The sequence below is a fragment of the Mus pahari genome, chromosome 18 (assembly GCF_900095145.1).
Source record: "Mus pahari chromosome 18, PAHARI_EIJ_v1.1, whole genome shotgun sequence".
Classification (NCBI taxonomy): Eukaryota; Metazoa; Chordata; class Mammalia; order Rodentia; family Muridae; genus Mus; species Mus pahari.
This window is the reverse complement of record NC_034607.1, coordinates 32,607,552-32,630,941: the sequence shown is the minus strand read 5'-3', so window position 1 is coordinate 32,630,941 and position 23,390 is coordinate 32,607,552. Positions and strand designations below refer to the sequence as shown.

Below are 23,390 nucleotides of genomic sequence, written 5' to 3'. Positions count from 1 at the left end.
TCTCTCTCTCTCTCTCTCTCTCTCTCTCTCTCTCTCTCTCTCTCTCTCTCTTTCTTTTTTGGGGAGGGGGGCTTCCAGACAGGGTTTCTCTGTGTCAGCCTGGCTGTCCTGGAACTCACTCTGTAGACCAGGCTGGCTTTGAACTCAGAAATTTGCCTGCCTCTCCAGTCTTCCTTCTTGATTGGTCTATATTTGCCCACTCAGTATAGTTGGATTACTTTTCTCTTAGAGAGGGGAGAGAATCTCGGTTGATTTTTCTCAGCTCATCAACCTTTTATGTTACCTTCACTGCCATGCTTGTGCCAAGGGGTTTGTATGACAGTTTTTTCACTTCATCTCCTATTCCCAAGCCATTATGCCATAGCAGAAACTACCACTGAGCTGTTTGTCAGTTTCATTAGATTATTTTTGTTCTGTTTGTCTGATTTAATATCCTGACCACCTTGCTCTTCATTAAATTCTCTCTTCATGGACTTAATTAAGCACTTGTATTTCTTCTGGTTCCCCTGCCTTATTTCTGTCCCATCAACTAAAATAAGCCACTAAATTTGCCTCCTTTTTGATTTGCTTCCTCTCTTTTCCCATTTTCTCTATTGCCACTGTGGTGTGATGACGTCATTACACCTTAGATACTCAGAGGCTTGGATATTGCATACTCTACAAATAACAAGTATATACTAAGCCTTGTGCTAGGAGCTAGATATTAAAGATAAACAAGATCGATATTCTAAATTGTTACCATAGTTTCCCATGTTTCTTTATGATGGTCTGGGTTTTATCATAAAACATATCTTTTGTCAGGGTATGGTGCTGCAGACCATTAGCCCCAACACTGGAATCTGATGTCCTGTTCTCTAATGGAGTCAACAAACCATCAAATGTTATGAGATAACTTCCTTTCTCCTAATGGTCCAGTAGTAGTCATGCACAAGGACACAGGAAGGGAAACACCCTATGGAGAAGGGAGGATACCCAGGGTCAGAGATGGTTGTTTCCAGACATGCCTATCTACTTTACCAACATCCTCTAGATGTAATCAGAAAGTATAGGCCATTGTAATACCCAGCTAGGAATGAACTCATAATTTTAGAATGATTATACACAAAGTTTCATGGTATATTACATACAATAAAAATTTAAAACCACAAGTTCATTGCATAGTTTCCTCTACTTTTATATGATAGTTCATTAACACTAGGCTTTTTGTGTTTACACTTATCAAGTCTACAAAGAGGCCTTGCTTACATAAGCACGCTGTTCATGTCTCCAAGAATACTTCTTTTTTTATATCACCTGTTCTGTTTGTATGGCTCTGTGATCTCTTCCCGTGACTGATGGTCTAAAATAACTCTGTAGTAATTAACTTTTTAGTCCTAATAATTTGTTCTTTGAAATTTTGCTGTAGCCTAAGAGTCAAAGCGTCTAAGCACAGTGGAATGTCCTAGGAGGTTTTAGACAGGGAGAACTGACTAAAGAGGCTCACTCAGTTGTGTAATGACAGTTTTCATCAGACAGACTCAGTGTGGCAGAGAAGCAGACAGGATTTATTTTGGCTCGAAGTTGCTGTGTTTAGATTCAGCGTCTTCTATATCCATTGCTTTGGGTAGAGTATTGAGTTAGTGGGAGCATGTGTCGAGGCGTATCACTTCTTGGCAGCAAGAAAAGAAAGGGAAGACACCTCACCTCCCCCACCCAGTCCCACTGCCTTCCAGTAGTTTACTCAATTTTCTTTTGAACAAAACTGATTTTGATTAAACTATTGATTAGATCAGACCCCTTTTAACCTAATTGTCTTAAGTTTCATTTGTCAGGCTGATAGACCTGAGAAGGCGGCACCTCAAGTGAGGAGTCTTCTCCATCAGATTGGTTTGTGAGCATGTCTTTTGGGGGCATTTCTTGTTTGATAATTGATGGAGGAGGCCCACCCCACTGAGTGGTACCATCCCTCAGAGAATGGGCCTGGTCTGTATTAGAAAAATAGCTAAGCAAGCCAGCAAGCAGCATACCTCCATTGGTTTCTGCTTCTAGCTCCTGTCATTAGTTCCAGCCTTGGCTTTCCCCAGTGATGATCTGTAACCCATAAGCCAAAGAAATCCTTCCTACAAATCTTCCTTTGTCACAGCAGTAGAGAAGAAAGTTAAAACAGTGGTTCCTGAGCATTTCTAATTGATACTTGCACATACTCTCTATTAATCCTAAGTGTCTGATAAGGTTGACAAAACTGTATCATTTAATTCATGGAATGTCAGGTTTTAAGTTATGCACTAAAACTTTAATTGTGATAAAAACTTAATAGTTTATGTGTGCTTTCTAATTAGATCACCCCGCCACCTTCGCTGTCAGACCCACTTAAAGAGCTCTTTCGGCAACAGGAAGTAGTAAGGATGAAACTGCGTTTGCAACATAGTATTGAAAGGGTAAGGTACCCTCAAATACAAATTTTGTAAAAAAAAAAAAATAATAACAATTTTTAAAATACAGGAAAATGGATGATGACTTTTTATATGTTGCCTGTCTACTGCTATGTAAGGAACTGCTGTGTCTTTGTGACATTGTGCTCACTGGGTTAAAGGGGATTTTACCCCGTCTTAGGCCAGTTGACGCTGACGTGTACTTTATATCTAAAATGTCTGTTATTTGTGATTTATTACACCTGGGGTATTCGAATAGTCAGTTAATCTTTGAGTACTTGCCTGGTTCAGGGCTAATGGCCCTGCTAACTTAGTACCTTGTTTTCAGTAGTTAGTCTTGACAGGAAATAAAAAAGACCAAGGGGTGCTGGGAGATGGTGGAGTGTTTAAGGAGATCGCCTGCTGTTCTTGTGAGGACGTAGGCTCAGGTCTCAGCATCCACCTAACTCCTCTCCAGGGGATCCACGGGCAGCAGGCAGACACGTGCCCATGCACACATGCAGCAGGCAGACACGTGCCCATACACACATGCAGCCAAAACACTTACAGAAAGTCAACCAAAAGGTCATCTTAGAAAGAACCAAACCTTATGACCCTAGAGATCTTGAAAGTAGTTTATGTGGATTTACCAAATATAACCCTTGAGCTGGATGTGGTGGTACACACCTTTATCCTCAGAACTCCAGAGGCAGAGGCAGAGGCAGGTAGAAAGAGGGATCTTTGTGATATCAAAGCCAGCCTGGTCCACATAACAAGATCCAGAACCACACAGACCCTTTCTAAAAAATTAAAATTAAGAGGCTGGTGAGATGACTCAGCGGGTAAGAGTACCCGACTGCTCTTCCAAAGGTGCAGAGTTCAAATCCCAGCAACCACATGGTGGCTCAAACCATCCTTAATGAGATCTGACTCCCTCTTCTGGAGTGTCTGGGGACAGCTACAGTGTACTTACATATAATAAATAAATAAATCTTTTTTAAAAATTTAAATTTAAATTTAAAAAAAACATAGATATACCTCCATATCCTCTTAAGCTTGTGGTAAAGTTCTGTGGTCTATAAAAGACGCAAGCTATGTTTCACAGAAATATATAATAACTAATTCTGTAAGTGAAGTTCATTTGATTGCAGAGAGAAGCAAGGAGGGAGAGCAAAGCCTTGCACATTTCCCAGCACAGAGGAGGCAGAGCGGGCCTGCTGCCAGCCTGGCCTCACAAGCCACTGCTTGCAAGGCTGTCCTCATGACACCCTTGCCAGTATAGGTCTCAGAGCCATCTTTGTTGACATTGAGGGTGAAAATACAAAGATAACCACCAAGTAATCCAAGCCGGTAGCCAGGATCAGGGTGGCTTACAGTCTTCAGATGGATGTCTGCTGAATGCAAAACAATTTACTTCAGGACTCAGCCTGTTCCATGCCTAGAAGTTTGGAATACTTGACTCATTAAAGAGGACAATGTTTATTTCTGTAAATAACATCATCGTAAACATTAAGCTGGGTCTAGAGACGTGATTCAGCAGCACAAAGAGTGCTTGATTCTCTTGCAGAGAACCTGAGTTTGGTTTTCAGCATGCACATTGTAGCTCACAGTTACCTGTAACTGCATAGGGAGAGACCCAGCACTCCCTTCCAGCCTCTGCAAGCATTAGCATGCAGGGGGAGTACACAAACATACTTGAGTATGAGCAGAGATACACACATAAGAAGACAGAGCAGACATGAGAAGGGAGTGCACACATGCTAGAGTGGCTGCAGAAGGCACCATAATGGAACACACTGAGGGTACATAAGGGATCAGACATCGTGGGTCAGGATGGAAAACGGTAACAACTGCTCTGAACAACTGGCTGTTGCTAAACAGGTAACAGATTTATTACCCAGAAGTTTTACTCCTAGTTATTATCTTGTAAACAATAAAAATGCATGTCCAGAGCAAAGAAGCTCCAGCATGAGTATTGATGACAGCGTTTTCATAGTAACCCCAAAGAATAACAACTTGGGGAAGGGTAGAACATTATCTCAGCCCCATTGTGACACTTCAGTTTAAGCCTGAGAATTAGCGTGGCATACAGCAGATGAACAAAAGTTGCACATATATTTTGCATAAGTTTTACTTAACACAGAGCTCACATGAGGAAATGAAGACCCAAAGAAATGGCAAAATCCAAATGTTTTTATGTTGGGTCAGACAGAAACTAGGAAAGCACTGGAAAGATGCAGGCTGTTTGAGTTCTCTGTTCTGCCTTCCTGATTCTAGTGATGAGAATGTTCCTTCCCCTGTTGCATAGAGGACAGCTTTCACATGGGGGTTTTATTCCCTTCTCACAGTACCCTTGGCCTGTTTATTTTTAAAGCAACTTCAGCTCAGATAATCATTATGCCAAGTTAGCATGCTTTGAAGTGGCAATGTCTGCCACCCTTCAGATTGAATGATCACCCAAGAATGCCATACATAAAGTGTGTTGTCTACATTAGAATAGAATTTGTCCTCAGCAAAGTAGATATCTCGTGCACACCCACAGTGGGTGTAGATACCCGGTGCACACCCACAGTGGGAATAAGCCTTGAAAATGTAAGATGGAATAGGGAGAATCACGCACAAAAGACAACATAATGTACAACGTTATTTACAGATAAAAAATGCTCAAAACAAGCTCCTGGAGACAAAAGTTAGACTACTGACAGCCGGGAGATGTAAGAAGGGGAGTGACTGCTAGTAATATGGGATTTAGTTCTGGTATATGTCATGAAAATGTTATGGAAATAGAAAGTAGATTTATTTATTATTTTATAAGCATGAGGGTTTTGCTGGCATGTCTGTGCACACATGCATGCCTAGTGTCTGTGGGAGTTAGAATAGGGTGTCCCATCTGCTGAAATTAGAGTTATAGACAGTTGTGAACCTCCATGTGGGTGCTAGGAGCTAGGAACTGAACTCAGGTCCTCTACAAGAACAACAGCTGCTCTTAAAAAACCGAGCCATCTCTCCAGAACCTTACAGAACTTTAAAGTGTTCTAACACTTAAAAAAAAAAAAAAAACAATTTTAAGAAACTACCAATTTTGGAGAGAGAAGATTTTTCTAGAACACTAAGAATTCTTAATCTTCTTAAACCTCCTGGGAAGAAAATGCCATTTTATGATTAAGATTATTTAGTTTAATGTAGCTTAAATTATTTTTTCTAATTCCGCAAACAACTTTATGATTTTTTAAAAATTACTCTGTGTTCAACTAGGAAAAACTTATTGTATCCAATGAACAAGAAGTTCTGCGAGTTCATTACAGAGCTGCAAGAACACTGGCCAATCAAACACTGCCATTTAGTGCTTGTACTGTCTTACTGGATGCAGAGGTATACAATGTGCCCTTGGACTCACAGGTAAAGTGCTAGTTTATAGAGTGCTTTTGGAACTATGCTGTGCCTATTTTTAGATATGCATTTGTAGAAGAAAGCAGAATTAAAGTCAAAGAATAAATGCAACTCTTAAAAGGACTCCTGGAGGAGCTGGGCCTCTGTAGTTGTTTGTCATAAAGCCAGATAATCTTCTGGGTGTGGTTGCATAAGCCTCTAGTCCCAGAACTTGAGAGCTTGCAAACTATCTGTTTAGCAAAAATCAAGGACTGAGAACATAACTTGGTAGGTAAAGTGCTTACCATGCAAATGTGTGGACCTGAGTTTGAATCCCTAGGCACGGTAGTGCACGTCTAGACTCTTAGTACTCCTGCAGCAAGAAGAGAGGAGACTGGAGGACTCTGGCACATACAGCAGCAAGCACAGACACTTTGTCTTAGACAAGTGGAACATAAGGACTGATGCCCAAGGTTGTCTTCCAGTGTTTAGACATGCACCATGGCCTGTCTGCACCTGTACCCACACATGACCACACCAGTGTTTATATCCATATATACACTTACAGATGACTGTAACTTGTCATTTGTTTCTAAAGTCAATATTAAGTGATCCATCTAGCTCTGACACCTTGGTGGGCCAGTGAGCTTATTGGGTTCTTTAGAGGAGCATAGACAACTTATAGTCTTCTACGCCTGCAGAGAACCCCCACTTGCTTCCTCTGACCCTGTCCTGCATTCATTCCTCACTTATGTAAACTGATCCTCCCTCCATGTGCGAATGAATGTCTATAGGCTTGTGAAGACTGTGTGGGTGGTCAGGCGTCGCTCTGGTTCAGAGTGGCAGTGCCATGGCTCACCCAGAAGCAGCAGCACGCCACTATTAATTCCTGGATCTAAGAAAGGAGCTTGACTGTAAGGAAATTGAATAAATTCAGTGCAGAAACCATTGAAATACTTAATAATTACCATTTTTAAAACTTCTAATAACCAGAGTTAGCAGGTTAGTAATGTTACTAAAAGTTAGGCCACATGTTTACTGAGGTCTTGTAATTTCGTGCCATTATAAAGTACTGTGATCCATTTTAACAAATATAAGTGGAGATTTATAATCAAGCAACAATGAAACTCTAAGAAAGACTTATTCTTTGGGCACTCAACAACTTTTTAAATGACGAAAGATATATCAGAACTGGAAATTGAGGTAAGAAACTACTAGATCAGAGCATTTTATGATTTCTAAAAAGGTGAAAGACATGTGAGTCAGCACAGTTGCTTGCTGACAAGACTGGCAGCCTGAGTTTTAGCCACAGGACCCACCCACATCATGGTGGTAGAGAGTCAATTCCTTCAGGTTGTCCTCTGACCTTCACACATATACATTGGCATGGTTAGGAACATGGTTAGGTTGAGGAATGCTTAGCCTCTGATGGATTAAAAAGAGAATTTCAGGCAGTCATGGTGATTCATACCTGTAATCTCAGCATTCAGGCAATCTCTTGGGCAGGAGGTTCACGAGTTTGAGACTAAGCTAGTCAATGTAATGAGACCCTGTCTCAGAAACACCAACAAAAAAGAAAAATGTATACTTTATTATTACATTCATCTCCTTATTATGTGTGCCTAAGTGCCTGCATGCCATAATATGTGTGAAGGTCACTTGTAGGGGCTGGATCTTTGCTGCCCTCCCATGTGAGCACACCAAGCTTGGCATCAAGCAAACTTGCTTACCTAAGAATTTAGGTAAAGAAAAATTAAGTGAATTACCAGTGAATTCAGAATGATCTCAAATCAGACATGTAGCAGGCTGGGCCAGTCTCTCTTAGTAGTTAGAGGACTAGAAGTCACAAACCTCTTCTGGAAGGGGATGTTTTCATATTAAGGTAGAGCTATCTCTGCTTCTGACTGTATTCCCTTTCCTTATAGAGCCACCCAAGTTTGTTAAGCTCTCTAATAAATAATATGTTGTTAATGGAAAGGGCATTTTGGTAATTTAAATCATTTTATTATACCTTGACCTAAATCTTCCTAGTGAACCAGACTTCAAGTTAAAATTTAAGCTTGATGAAATAGCAAGATGTGAGGCTTACTCCTTGACAAGGACAGTTACCTGTAACAGTTTACATTTGTAACAACTGACTCCACAAAGAGCCCATTTACTGGCTTTAGGGTAGGCCATAGTAGCAGACTGATGTCCTATCAGATGGCCTGTGAAGAACCAGGTATAGGGTAAAGCCTACCTCCTTGGGTAGGCTCAGCTCATCTTCTAACAGGCCCTATTCCTTTTCACAGTAAACCTGTAATATTAAGCAATACAACTGTCTCTGAGACCAAGGAGAAAATGAAGCTGCTGAGAATGTGCTTTGACACACTTATTAAATACCAGTCCTAAAAGTGGGACATTAGGCACCTTGTGTATGCACAGACATTGTTGTGATAACCTTGAAGTACTTTTAATTCTTAAAAAATGCCATATGAAAATACACCATAGAAAATTAAGAAAGTATAATTAGCCCAAAGTTGCATAGAAAGGTACAAAACTGAAATTTAAACAAACAAATAAGAGTGAGTGAGTGAGTGTGTGTGTGTGTGTGTGTGTGTGTAAAATCACAAAACTGATAAGAGTTTTTACTTGAATTGTGTGTGCAGATGGTGCATATCTGGCATCCAGAATGTGTGTGTGAGACCAGAGGACAAGTTTGTGGAATGGGTTCTGGCTTCCTCCTTTGTGTGAGGCCTAGGGATCAAACTCATGTCAGCAGGGTTGTATAACAAGTGTCGTTCCCTTCTGAGCCATCCACTGGCCTGCTTGGAGAGCACTTAGAAAGATCCATCCTGGGAGAACTGTTACCTCTAAGGCCAATGCCTCCCACATGACCACCTTTTCTGTATGGATGGGAAACTTTAGCCGAGGTACAACAGGCATAGCACTTTCTATGCCGTGCCTTTCTGAGAACACAGCAGGACTCTACTTCATAACTAAACACTGCATCTTCAGAATTCTGTAAGCACCCTGTCTACTCAAAACAGAAGTGACAGCTTTGTTAAACTTTCTCTTTAGAAATATATTTCTATCATTGATAAAAGTGAAACATACACAATAAATGGAATATTAAAGGTTTTTTTTAAGTGTTTGACTGCATTCTTTTTAGTCTGATGACAGCAAAACTTCTGTGAGAGATCGATTTAATGCAAGACAATTCATGTCCTGGTTGCAAGATGTGGACGATAAATTTGACAAGCTAAAGGTAGGTACACATGCGTGGCAGTTGTCTGTTGTGGGTATGCGTGCATGGCAGTTGTTGTCTGTTGTTGTTCTGACACAGGTTCTCATGGGTCCCAGACTAGTTCTGAACTTGATATGAAGCCAAGGTTAGCCTTGAGCTTCAGACCCTCCTACTATGTATTGCACCACCACGCCAGTTTTATCTGGTACTGCGGATTGACCTCAAGTGTCTGCCAAGCAAGTACTCCACCAACTCAGCTGCCTTCCTTTGAACCAGGTTAAATGGATGCTTCCTTTGAGAGTGGAGCAGTAGCTAGTTCTAGCACTTATGGATTGCATTAGTCAGGGTTCTCTAGAATCACAGAACTTACAGGTAATCTCTACATAGTAAAGGAATTTATTGATGACTTACAGTCTGCAGTCCAACTCCCAACGATGGTCAGTAGTAGCTGTGAATGGAAGTCCAAGGATCTAGCAGTTGCTCAGTCCCACACGGCAAGCAGGCGAAGGAGAGAGAGACAGAGAAAGAGACAGAGAGACAGAGACAGACTTCCTTTTTCCAATGTCCTTACGTAGGTCTCCAGCAGAAGGTGTAGCCCAGATAAAGGTGTGTGCCACCACATCTTTAATCCCAGATGACCTTGAACTCCCTGTCTTAATCTGGAATCCATAGCCACTGGAATCCATAGCCTCTATGCCTCATGATCTCCATACCAAGATGCAGGTCAGAAACCTGTGTCTCCCAAACTCCAGATTAGGATCACTGATGAGCCTTCCAATTCTGGATTGTAGTTCATTCCAGATATAGTCAAGTTGACAACCAGGAATAGTCACTACATGGAGCCATCTGTAACCACAACCATCTGTAATTCCAGGGGATCCAATGCCCTCTTCTGGATTTTGGTCTCTATAGGCACTAAGCACTAGGCACTAATCTGGTACACATACATATATGCAGACAAAAGACCCATACATAGCAAATTAATTAATTAGGTTAGTGTTTCTCTGTCCTTAGAAATTAGTAGTGGGGCACACCACCCAGCACTCAGGAGGCAGAGACAGGCAGATCAAGGCTAGCCTGATCTGCAGAGCGAGTTTTAGGACACCTAGGACTACACAGAGAGACCCTGTCTCCAAAAACAAAGAGAAAAGATATCACCAATATTGGTAAATATCCAGAAAAAGAAACATTAGTTAATCATGAATACTTACTGTGAACCACAACAGGAAAATAGGAAATAAAAAAACAAACCTATTTTAAGAACTAATATAGTGGGCCTAGAGAGATGGCTCAGTGTCAAAGGGTACATACTAGTTTTGGGGAGGACTTAAATTTGATTCCTACTTCCTGTGTCAGCTGACTCAGAACCACTCGTAACTCCAGCCTCAATAGCTCTGGCCTCACATGTACATGTCCACACAGAAACACGTACACACAGTTAAGTCTATCAGAGGGCCACAGACAGAGGAGTTGTGTGTGTCTTTGTACCCACCAACCAGTGCACCTGTCTGCTTACAGCTCTAACAGGAAGAATAGAATGATAAAACAAACACATTCTGTACAATGGTGCACTCTTGAAATCCTAGCTCCTTGTGGAACCGAAGTAGGGAGATTTCAACAAGTTTGAAGCCAGCAAGACCCTGACTCAAAAAAAAAAAAAATTGACCTGAAATTTTAAAGCATGTCTGTCTAGATTTTACAATTCTTTCAATAGTTTGGAATCTCATAATTTCAAGGAATATTAGCAAGCCCAAATTAAAGAAATGAATATGAAATGGTAGGCCCAGCAGTAAGGGCACATTGGTGTAGAGGCATGAAGGTTTTATGATGTGTTCCTTAGCCTTAGTCTCCATCCCTAAGAAAGCTGGGGGTGAGATTATCTTTATTATTATTATTATTATTATTATTATTATTATTATTATATGTAAGTACACTGTAACTGTCTTCAGACACTCCAGAAGAGGGCATCAGTTTTTTCATTAAGGATGGTTGTGAGCCACCATATGGTTGCTGGGATCTGACCTCAGGACCTTTGGAAGAGCAGTCGGTGCTCTTAACCACTGAGCCATCTTGCCAGCCCCCGGGGTGAGATTATCTTGAAGCAGCAAGTGTAACAGATTAATCAAGCCTTCTCTTCCTTTAAATAGACCTGTCTCTTAATGAGGCAGCAACACGAAGCTGCAGCTTTAAATGCCGTCCAGAGACTAGAATGGCAGCTCAAACTCCAGGAACTGGACCCTGCCACGTATAAGTCTATCAGTATTTATGAGATCCAGGAGTTTTATGTTCCCCTTGTTGATGTTAATGATGATTTTGAACTGACTCCTATATAGCAGTAAGTACTTGTGTTGGTATCATCTTAAACTAACCATATCTAGACATCATACTGTGGAATACTGCCTTTTAAGAAAATCCCTGATACTACGCCTTTACAGTTGTTAGAGAAGTTAACTAAAGTTGGATATGTAGTGAACACTGTCATTTTATAAAAATAAAGAAAAATATTTTGGATCTTTGATCCAAATACAGTTTCTAACAGAAAACTATTATTTATATTGATCAGAGGTAACTATTGCATTAGAACAAACTGAATAGACCTTTAAAAAGTTGAAACTTTTAAAAGTTGAAACGCTGGAAGTTGTTAGCACTCCAAGTAGCAAGATACAAGTACTCAGCTCTCTTGTGGGCTGTATTAGAAATACATTAGATTCAGTTCCTACCAAATAGGCTCTGATACAGAAGGAAACCTTCGCACAAAATTCTTCAGTTTATTTTATCTGTAAATTAATTGTACAGTTTTCTTTTTTGAAAGTTTTAATATTGTCTTCCTTTTTAATAACTTATTTTATACATATTGTATATCTTGTAATTAATGGTCAAATGTATACAAGGAACTGATCAAAATGTGTACAAAGATAATTGTAAAACTGTTTGTTCTGTTGGACCAAAGTTGTAGTTTTTGAAGTGTAATAGCAGTGAGTTCCGATAGTAAAGCTTTAAATAAGGTATGCATGTGTTTGAGTTAGCTTGTGTCCATCCCATAACTGTAAAGATGGTGGCTTGGTTGTATTGCATGCTTTCTATAATTTGGTTCTTTCCCTAACTGATGCCTGAGACAGTGTGAGACTTCTTATCCCAGTGTCCTGTGAGGGAGCCTGGGACTCTGTGCTGGACACCTTACTTAGAGGTAGTCATATGAAGAGGCTCTAGCTCTTTCCTCCTCTCACTGGAGAAAGCCTGTTTCCCCCCAAACAACAACAACAAATGCCTTTGAATGGAAATTCTGAAATTGTAAATGTCTATTTTAATACTCAACTATGAAAGAATTTGTGAATATATGTAAATATGTTTAATAAATTTTATTGGTCATGTTAAATCATTGTAAACTTTTTTACATTGCTTAAATTTAATCTTTTAAGCTTAATAACCTTTGCACTTCTAAAATAAAAAGGAATGCTGAAGTCAAGTGAGATACTTGGTCGTCAGAAGAAGTAAAAGTCTAGGAATATTCCAGTCCCTGAAATAGTCATGACATTTTTATTAATATATTGTCTTTTTTCCTTGTATCAAAATGCAAAACGTATAATTTGCAAAATTTTATAATTGAAATAAGATTTGGTATGCTTTTATAGTAAAATAATGAGCAATATACTTAGAACAATTTCTCCTATGATCTGATATAGATTAGATATTCCGGAAAACTTAAGGTATAAAACCTACTACTGAACTTGTGAAACATTTGGAATCGAAAATTAGGTTAGTCTAAAATCATCATAGGCAAATAAGGTAAACATTTATGAAACCTGCCGCAATATTGAATTGAATTGTTAGAATACTGGATAATTCCGGTTTTGATAAGGAGCGGTGAAAACAATTTATGAATATATGTTAAATACTTTAAATTCAGCTCACAAGTGGGAGATTCCAGCTAGTAAAAGAAAATAATAGGTTTTTTTAGTGCAAAGGTACATATTAAGCTTAGGGATTTTTGAATTTTTACATCAATTTATATTTTTATTCTTACTGTACTGGCATGCGCAATAAAGCAGCAGTGTGAAGAACACACATGCAGGATTTGATAAAGGTCAGATGTAGTTTTCCTTAGATCGTTAGATGAAAGATTTTGGCCTTTCATTGAATGGGGCCAGAAAGGCAGGGTAGACTTTGAAGCACTGGTTTGTTTTTTTGTTTGTTTGTTTGTGTTTTTGAAGTTATGTTTATTAAGGCTGGGAACATTAGAAGCTAATTTATAAAAGCAATACTTTTTAATACAAAATCAACTTAATGCAAAGTTTGTTTATACTCTCGCCTAGAAAGAAAATTTGATGAGCTCGTGTGGCAGATTACAAAAATTAAAAAAGATTAAATGTTCAAGCGAGCAAGAGAAAAGGAAATCTGTAGAGAATTTGGTTCTGATGGTCCCGCCAGGGAACAGTCGAGGAAGTAGTCCTGACTGATCAGAGCAAACTGTTGACAAAGGAAAAAGGAAAGGAAAGGAAAGGAAAAAGCCGCCGCACGTAAGCAGGGAGCCGCAGGTGCCGCCCTCAGCCCAGCTTTCCCACCACAGTGCTCACCCTCTTCCGCAGTGGCTCAGCCAGCTGCAGCCTCTGCCTGGACTCTGTACTTCGCATTTCCTCTGCACGCCATCGGGATAGCTAAGTTACTGCACTTCATAGGAGATGTGTGAGTTACACACAGTTAAGGACTCTTGACCTTAGAGATTTTGTGAAGGTCTGAAATAGTAGAGGAGAATACTTGGAATGGAGTATTTACCGAAAAGGTTTCAATTCTCAAAAGAAAAATGAGGATGCCTAATTTAATCAGTGATTCTTTTTAAACTATTCCAACATCATGAACAAGATATTAAATTGTACCTAAGGATTTGTATTTCTTTAAGTCTTGTTCTAAATCATATCTGTTTAATAAATGACTAGTTAATATTTGTGCATGTTATTTAATAAAGAGTTATATTTTTATAGAAAATGTAAGAGTGAAAGTGTGCTCAGTGCGTTTTACTTAATGTCCCACTCCTATGTAATTAAATGAAACACCAATGTTTACTTGGGCCTCCAGCAAGATTGCAGAGATACTCATTTTGTGAAAACAATGCCAGTCACTTGGTCCGAGTTAAGAGAGGTCTCACACATGACGTGTGAGCAGGAGGCATGCTGCACAATGCCCAAAGCCCCACGAACCTCATTTGAGTGGCACTTGAAATTCTAGTGATCCAAGAAATCGAGTGCAGAGTAAGATAATTTCCTTTTCTTTTTCAGAAAGTGGGCTATGTCTTTGATTCTACCTCTGCTGCTCTCGCATATAAACTCCCAAAATTTTCAGAAAGGCTATTGACTAGTTAAGGAAACACTTCACCATTTAAAAAAATTGTTTAACCAGACAGGTGTTTCATGCCTGTAATCCCAGCATTTGGGAAACTGAGGCAGGAGGATTGCCATGAGTTCAATGCCAGATTGAACCCCATCTCAAAACAACTATATCAGTAAATTTTTCCAACAGTTAAGGCAAGAAGTAAAAAATTAATAATCTTTGGAGATGTGTAATGCTAAATGTTTATTTTTTGTTTGTTTTGTCTTGTTATTTGAAACAGGGTCTCACTAGGTAGACTTAACTGGCCTGATATGTAGACCAAACTAACCTCAAACTCAGAAATCCGCCTCCCTCTGCGTCCCAAGTCCCGGGATTGAAGGTGTACTTCCCCACACCCAGCCAAAATTTTCTGTAATTCATTAACTTACTGTTGGCTTCTTGGAAGTCTTCTCTGTGCTTAAGGTAGGAGTCTAAGACCCCACAGAAACAGTCTCCAGAATTTATCCAATCATGAAAAATGAGATTCATAAAAGAAACTGAGCCAGATAAAGTGACCAATTCCATTCACTCGAACGGCTCTAACTCTAGGAAATTAAAAGTATTATTACAAAAGTCGTAAGAAGTACATCTAGAAGACTGGCCAGGTTTCCTGTGAGTGAATTTGCACAGCCTCGATATACTTCCGTCAAAGGAAATAATATGAAGGTTTTTTTTTTTTGTCTAAAAAAATATACAGTCTTTGCTCATGTGGGGAATTCAGTGTTACTCCATGCAAACCTAAGAAATGGCAAGCACATTTGTTTTTCAAAATACATTTTTTAAAAATGGTTACTATAACCAAATCTTCAACTAGCGCTAGATAGAAAACCTTTATGTAGCTAATTTTCCCCTCACCTCTCAGAATAATGTTGCATATGTAGGATAGGCTCACAGGTGAAAAAGCACTTGTAATCCCACATTCAGCTCAACATTTGTCAGTACTTTTTAAAAAATGGTTATGATTTAGATGTAATTTTTTAAACAATGCAGATCTAAGCAGTTTGATAACTCCTTGTTACAAGTACCCAAATCCATACAAAAAGTCACCCCAGAAAGTCTCTCATGCTTCCGTCTGTGCTGTCTCCCCCAAGAGGCAACCAGTGAGCTGCTTGCCTTTGCCCACCGTGTGTTCGCTCTGCCTAGTCTCAAACGTCGTGAAAATGAACTCATGTAGTATATACCTTGTGTCTCCCTTCCTCCTCAAGCAGATTTTGGAATTGATATGTGTTTCGTATCTCAGTAACAAGTAGTAATTTTTAATAAGTAGTATACTGTACAACTGTGTTCTCTTGTTCTTAGTATTTGGATTGTTTACAGCCTGGGGTATTGTGAATAAACCTATGGACATGGAAACTTTAACAGAATCTGCTTTTCTTTTCTTTTCTTTTATTTCTCTTAGATATTTACTGTCACATAAAATCATGCCAACAGCTTACTAGAAAATGAGAGTTCTCCAAAGTGAAGGCACCATTTTTACCACCACCTCCATGTTGCTCTGAAGCCGCCCTGACATTTGGTATTACTGGGTCTGGCATCCTGGATGCCCTGGGCTTAATGCCAACACTGGAGGGTTGGGGGTTAGAACTAATAACCTAGTCAGTGACTAGCCAGTCTACTGGCTGTACAGTAACACCTCGTGGTCAAGTTGTATTCCTCCAGTGATTCATGAAGTTGAGCTTATTGAAACTATTTGTACATATCATTTCGTAGTTTTGATTTTTTTTTTTTTTTTTTTTTTGCTTGTTTTGAAACAGGGTTTCTTTCTTTTCTTTCCGGAACTCTGTAGTAGATCAGGCTGGCCTCAAACTCACAGAGATCCGCCTACCTCTGCCTCCCCAAGTACTGGGATTAAAGGTGTGCACCACCACGCCTGACCTTGTTTTGATTTTTCAGTCTTCAAGCATTTTCTCATTTCTTTGAGTTGTCCTGCTGTGTGGGTGGTTTCGCCCGTGCATAAAGGTCCTTTGTCAGCTCTGGATGGACTCCACATTTTTACCCAGTGCAGGACTTGCCACCCGCATCTTCTCAGTGACTAGTCCTCCGTCCTCCTCTTCCACATCAGTGGTTTATTTCCGTAGTTGTGCTGTCGGTACAGCCGAGCCTTAGTCCCCAGCCTTCCGTGTTCTGCATGCCCACACCATGGACATGTCAGTTGGCACAGGACCGGGCTGGTCACCTGATGGAAAGCTGTGTCCATCAGTGAGGACAGCTGGAAGCCATGCCACAAACCAAATGCTGATGATCGTGTCTGTGGTCCAGGCCCAAGGGTCAGTTTTCCTAGGTTTTTTGTTTGTTTTGGAGGTTTTTTGTTTTGTTTGTTGTTTTCATTTTGTTTGTTGTTTGTGTTAGGGTGAGGAGGTGTTTGCTCATTTAACATATTGTTTTGGTGACAGTCACTTTATGGTCTTTTGAAGTTTGAAGAATACCAGTTCAGTGATGTAGATAGACATCCACATGTTGACACATTTTACTGTATAACATCAATGAGTTCACACTTGACACCAGTAACATGACTCTGCAGGTAAAGGTGCCTGCCACTAAGCCTGGCAAACTGAGTTCAGTCCCTGGGACTAAGGTGGTGGAAAGCGAGAACATACACTCCCCCATACACACCCGTGTGTGTGAGACACAGCATTCTCATGCCTACATAGACATCCACGAGTGTTTATTAGGTATTCTTGGGGAAACGACAGAGCACTGACAGACAAGAAGGCACTCGGGTTTGGGCTACTGCTTAAAGTTCAGGGTTATCAGTGGGTGAAGGAGCTTGGTGCCTAGCCTGAGGACCAGAGCATGATTCCAGGAACACACACACACACACACACACACACACACACACACACACACGGCAGTTCATGCCATCTCTGGAAGAGCAGTTCCAACAGCTGAGCCATCTAGCCCCTGACACCAGCTTTTTGTTTTAAACTGAGAGCTTGGCAGAGGAAACTTGCAGGACACAATTGGGCGCGTCTGCCTCTGTGCTGGCCCTGAGCACAGTTTAAATCCTACCTTCCCTGGCATACCATCTCGGGCCCCCAGCTTGGAGACTCTGAGGAGTTCACATTGTGAGACTTGGTGGCCTAGACTTGGCACTTCTGAAAAATAATAGCTCCAAATGAATTGCAAGCTTACCAAGAGTTGCTGTGTGAATATGTGACAAGAGAAGAAAAAGAAGCTACTCTTGTGTTGGCTAGTAATGGGTTTGGGAAAAAATGAAAATTAACCATAATTAATCAAAATTAACAAACACACATACACACACACCACATGGCTTTAAGAGGCTGGAAGTGGCCGGGCAGTGGTGGCGCATGCCTTTAATCCCAGCACTTGGGAGGCAGAGGCAGGCTGATTTCTGAGTTCAAGGCCAGCCTGGTCTATAGAGTGAGTTCCAGGACAGCCAGGGGTACACAGAGAAACCCTGTCTCAAAAAAAAAAAAAAAAAAAAAAGCTGGAAGCATACAGTGCTGATACTGTCATTCTTTTGTAAAATACTCAGCAGTTTTGATGGTGACAAAACTTCCTACAGAAAGCTTAAACCCCACCCCAGGAATACCATTGCCCCTGGAGTGATAATTTAGAAACCCAGAGCCGTTCTACTAACTAGATTATGACACTCATTTAGCCTGCCCTGCACGAACTGCACTTTGTACTTCTAAGGTCCTCCTCTCCGGACTGCTATCTACCAGAGCAAGAGGATATGCCCATTGAGCCCGCATGGGTCCCCTCACATGCTTCAACAGGTTTCCAGCCACCCACCCTCTCCATTCCCAGGTCTCTGCTTGTGACCACCAGAGAGTGGCCAGCAGGCTGCACTCTAGATAGAGGCCGAGTTAGTCAGTGTCTTGAACAGAGTTGGTATTGGTAGCTAGATCGATCACCTTTCACAACAGACTATCCAGGAACACAGTTGTTTGCCCAGCTTCACAGCTGAGAAAGTGGCAGAGGCAGCCTAGCTGGATGGTATAACAATGACCCAGAGCCACCGTGCCCCCAGTGCAGTCTGCAGATTCTCAGAGAAGGGCTCTTAAGGTGAGGTTTCCCCAGCTTCTGTGGCATCAAATTGCTACATCTCAAATAACAAATGACTGCAATGTAGCAACTTGACTACCATTTGGCCCAGTGTGACTGTCCCTCAGAGATCTTGGGTCTCAAAGGCAATCAGCGTCAGCTTGCAGACCCCCGATGTTTCCAAGGACCTTGTACTCAGGTTCTGTGTTACAGGCCTGAGCCACCTTGCCAGCCTGTGGTTACTCTGAACTTCTAAAGGTCACCCTCGTCTGTGCTGTGATAGGCCACTAATGATACCCAGATCTTTCTCATGCATCGAATCTGATTTCTGCCACTGATAACTGGTATATAATCTGGATTCAAATTTGAGAGGCTTTTATGGTTAAGTCAGGCACCTCCATACCTCCAGTAGTGTCACAGGAACCTAATGGTGGCTGAAGACAGCAAAGAGGGAAGGAAGGCTAGGGACAGGAAGGAGGTGGGATAGGAGTAGGGATACGTACAGGATAGAGGGGGCTAGGGAAGACCTGATAAAACAAGTTCTGGCAAGAAAAAGGTTTTAAGTAGGTTGTGTTTCCATAGGGAGACGGTGTCTCAGAAGAAATAATTAGCTGTATCATATTGAAATAGAGTAAGACAGAAAAGGCCACTTACTGGACTTAAAGTGCTGCGTGTACAACACATTGCCAAGCATGACATCATTTGCTACTTGGAACAGAATAACCTGGAAAAATAACAACAACCTAACCACAAACACTTATACCTGTCAGCTATGACTTAAACTTACATCTGTCAGCTGCAACTCACACCTGTCAATTGTAATTCATACTAAACTCATGTCAGCTATGACTCACACTTTACACCTGTCAGCTATGACTCACACACTAGTCATCTGTGACTAACACGTATACCTGTTAGCTATGACTCACAATTATACCAGTCAACTATGACTCACACCTGTCAGCTATGACTCACACGTACACCTGTCAGCTGTGACTACACATCTGTCAGCTATGACTCACACACCTGTCAGCTATAACTCACACTTTTACCTGTCAGCTATGACTCAACTTACACCAGTCAACTACGACTCACACTTACATCTATCACCTGTGACTCACACTTAACACCTGTCAGCTGTGACTCACACTTTACACCTGTCAGCTGTGACTCATAGCTTTAAAAGCAAAAGCTGGCTGCCATATACACTTGTATAAACTCTTGGCCAGCTTGGCCACTCTGCCTGTGGCTTTAGACTTTTTTTTTTTTTTTTTTTTTTTTTTTTTTTTTTTTTTTTTTTTTTTTTTGAGGCACGGTTTTTCCTGAATAGCCCTGGCTGTCCTGGAACCTGGAACTCACTTTGTAGACCAGGCTGGCCTCGAACTCAGAAATCCACCTGCCTCTGCCTCCCAAGTGCTGGGATTAAAGGCACGTGCCACCACCGCCTGGCAGCTTTAGACTCTTAAACTGAGGATTGAAACTGAACTGACAAAACCTTTCGAGAACTGTCCTGGCTTCAGGCCACCTGTGGTCTTTTGTGGTCAGAGTGCTTATTCTAGATAGATCTCCTGAAACAGAAAAAAAAAGCATCACAAAATTTCTAAATTACAAAAGTTAAAATCTTTCAGTATATAGTCTTTACATAGTGAAATTACGTTTACAAACAAGTAGAAAAATAGCAGAAAACTTGTAACTGTTTAAGAGTCAAAGAATATATTTTAAAACAGTTATGGTTAAAGAAAATTAGCAAAACACAAAGATGAGTCTTTGAAACAATTAGTTTATAAGCCCCACTAAGAAAAACTATGGGGAAGAGACAGATTTCAAGATTAAAATTGTAAAATCTCTGCAGATTTTTGGTTGGTTGGTTGGTTGGTTGGTTGGGTTTAAGGCAGAGTTTCCATGTAGCCCTGGCTGTCCTGGAATTTGCTAGGCAGACTGGGCTGGCCTCAAACTCAGAAATCCTCCTGCCTCTGTGTGAGGATGAAGACATGCACCATGCCTGGCAAATATTTTATGAGTGTGGTTATTCTCTCTTCATGGACATCTGAGCATCCACCTATGTCCCTAGTGTCCAGAGGTCAAAAAAAACAAGAGCTTCAGATCCCCTGGGCCTGGAATTACAGACAGTTGTGAAGCTACAACGAGTCCTTCAGGGATTCATCAAGAGCTTTTTTAAAAAAAAAAAAAAAAAGATTTATTTATGTATATGAATAAGTACATTGTAACTGTCTTCAGACACAGCAGAAGAGGGCATCAGATCTCATTACAGATGGCTGTGAGGCACCACGTGGTTGCTGGGATTTGAACTCTGGTCTCTGGAAGAGCAGTCAGTGCTCTTAACCGGCAAGCCATCTCTCCAGCTCCCATCGAGAGCTCTTACCTGCTGAGCCATCTCTGTAGACCAATTTCTGTTATTTCCTGTTTGTTTTATGTTCATTGATGTTTTGCCTACATGTTTATTTGTGTGAGTGTGTTGGTTCCACTGGAATTGGACTTACAGATGGTTGTGAGCTGCCATGAGGCTACCAGAAATTGAACCCGGATCTTAAGGAAAAGTAGTCAGTGCTCTTATCCACTGAGCCATCTCTCCAGCCCCCAGAAGATGTTACAAATTTTCTTTCTTTCTTTCCTCTTCTTTTTTAGAGTTTCATACCTGAGTGCCTTATTTCTGTTATTCTCACCCTCCCTATTATTCCTTCCTTAGCACCCACTCTTACATGATTAGCATACATTAATTAAATACTATGGATTTCACTTGGACATTTTTATAGATGTCTGTAACATAGTTCAGTCATTCACAAACACCCTCTTACCCTCTTCTGTCCCCACCCCGTGCGTGCTGTCCCTTTCTTTTCCCATCTCGCCTCCCCTTCTACTTTTCTGGCTGTGTCCCGGTTCATTAGGACTGTTTCCAGGACTCTGGGAATCTAACCAGTGGCTACACAATTGAAGAAAACACCTCCCACTTTGACCATCATCTGTTAACTAACTAAATCCTCGGGAAAGACTGGGGCATCATGGGCCGCCTTCCCTTTCAACAACAGTTGTTGACCCAGTCTTGTGAAGAGCCTGTGCAAGACGTCACAGCTGCTAGAAGCTCAACTGTACAACCGCCATGGCCTGTCCAGAAGTCGGTATTCAACATGGCTTCCCTCATCCCACTCTTCCTCTGGTTCCTCCATTCCTCCCACCTCTTCTCTCACAGTGCAACCTCAGCCTTAGAAGTGGAGCGGGGGTGTTTATAGATGTCTCGTTTATGGCTCCATATTCAGTGGTCATCTATTCTTCCCATTTTAACCAGTTACAAAAATCTCTGAAGGCACCACTTGACCTCTGCCAAAAAGAAGCTTCTCTGACTGAAGTTAATAGCTACGCTAGTCTATAGACATAAATGTGGTTGCTTAGAAGACAGAGTTCCAGGTATGACATGTCTTTTTATCAACCACAGTAACTTCCCCACTAGTACCTCTGACTCCCTCAGCTGGTGGCTATTGTGTGGGTTTACAGTATCAGGGGTGACTCCCTCCTGTGGAGCAGTCACCAAATCCACTACAGAAAGCAGTTGGCCACCCTACAGCACATTGCTGTTGGCTGAGAGTTTGCTCATGATTACCTGGCCAGAGGGTCCACAGCTGAGTAACACTGTGATGACAATTCTCAGGCAGCCTGCAACGCACTTTCTGCTATGAGCCTTAGATAGAAGGGAGAAAGCTTCCAGCCAAGTTCCAGCTTGATTTCTTTATGACCCATGGCCAAAGTATACAGCATCTTCAGCAGCAGTGTCTTCCCATCTAGTTGTGATGAGAAACCAACAGCAGTGGGTTATAAGGGCCCCAGCAACTTACAGGGAGGTGGTCCAGTCCTTTCACTATGATTTTTGTTAATAACCTATGGTTTCTGGAAGCATTGCTCATCCACACAGATGTATCTCCATTTAAATTTTTTTAAGTTTTATTTTTTATTAACAAATCAAGTATCCAACTTAAGTATTTTAAAAATATTATTTACTTATTTATCTTATGAAGGTCAGGGGCAAGTACCTTTTCACCACATATGTGGAGAAAAAGGACAACTCTAGGGAGTTGGTTCTCTTCTATAAGTTCCTGGAATTGCGCTCCGGTCCTCAGGCTACGCACTAAGCTCCTTTACCTACTGACAACCATGAATTTTAACCACTAGTCCAAACCCTAGGCTAACCCTCTTGTTTACCAACACTTTGTAGTTTCTCCAAGAATACCTAATAAACAACACAGACTGGACATTTCTGGCACTCCTGACTCCCACTCCTAAACCTGCTGTCCCTCTTCCTCAGTAGCTCAAGCCAGGAAACAAAAAGTCATCTGTAGCCAGCCCCTTCTCTATACAAATGACCTACTTTCCACCAGCTTCCCTCTGAGGACCAGAGCTTGCAGAAGAGGTCTGGAGGGGTGAGCGATCCAGGTGACTCTGTCCTGAATCCCTGCCCCATAAAGCCTGTGAAAGAATGAAACATACTAGGCCACTGAGTTTGGGGGTGATTTATTTCAAAGCACCAATAACCAAAATCTATAGGACTTAGGATCAAGGTCATTTTCTGAGGTGATGTTGGAAAGTAGGCTGGGTGCTGCTTAGCTAGAGAGACACTTATCTGAGTGGAATTCTGCAGTTTTCTTCGGCATCAGCCCTAGCGTCTGGTGGTGGTTTTCCTCTCATTGTTTTGTTTTTCATTAGCTTAAGTTGTTTTCCAAGTTTGGGCAAGGTTCCGAAAATCTCCTTGTGGAGACATTACTTTATTAAGCACGTGCGAATCTTCCTCGTGCCAGCCACAGAGCTATGGTCATTGGCTCCATGAATGGTCAGGTTCCAGCAGAGGATGCATTCCCGTGTCTAACTCGCCACCAGACTGTGACTTAGGGTTTTAGATACAAATATAAACAGAGACTGGTCACTGTAGAACTGAGGACAGCAACTTACTCAGGTTCAGCCCAGAGAACTGAGTGTAATATGAGACCCCACTTTGTGCTGCAGAAAGCTAAGAGCCAGTATGATGG

The 23,390-nt window shown here is 41.2% G+C and overlaps 1 protein-coding gene across 5 annotated transcripts in view; it reads left to right on the top strand.

Annotated features, from left to right (window-relative positions):
• Ankrd12 (ankyrin repeat domain 12) overlaps positions 1–13,968 on the top strand; it is a 107,438-nt gene extending 93,470 nt beyond the window's left edge. For all 5 annotated transcript variants that reach the window (XM_029531189.1, XM_021217654.2, XM_029531188.1 and 2 more), the window contains 4 exons: positions 2,319–2,417; positions 5,646–5,789; positions 8,911–9,006; positions 11,133–13,968. In XM_029531189.1, the coding sequence (XP_029387049.1) occupies positions 2,319–2,417; positions 5,646–5,789; positions 8,911–9,006; positions 11,133–11,318 (525 nt within the window). In that variant the 3' untranslated portion in view covers positions 11,319–13,968. The remainder of the gene's footprint in view (positions 1–2,318; positions 2,418–5,645; positions 5,790–8,910; positions 9,007–11,132) is intronic.
• The last annotated feature ends 9,422 nt before the right edge of the window (positions 13,969–23,390 follow it).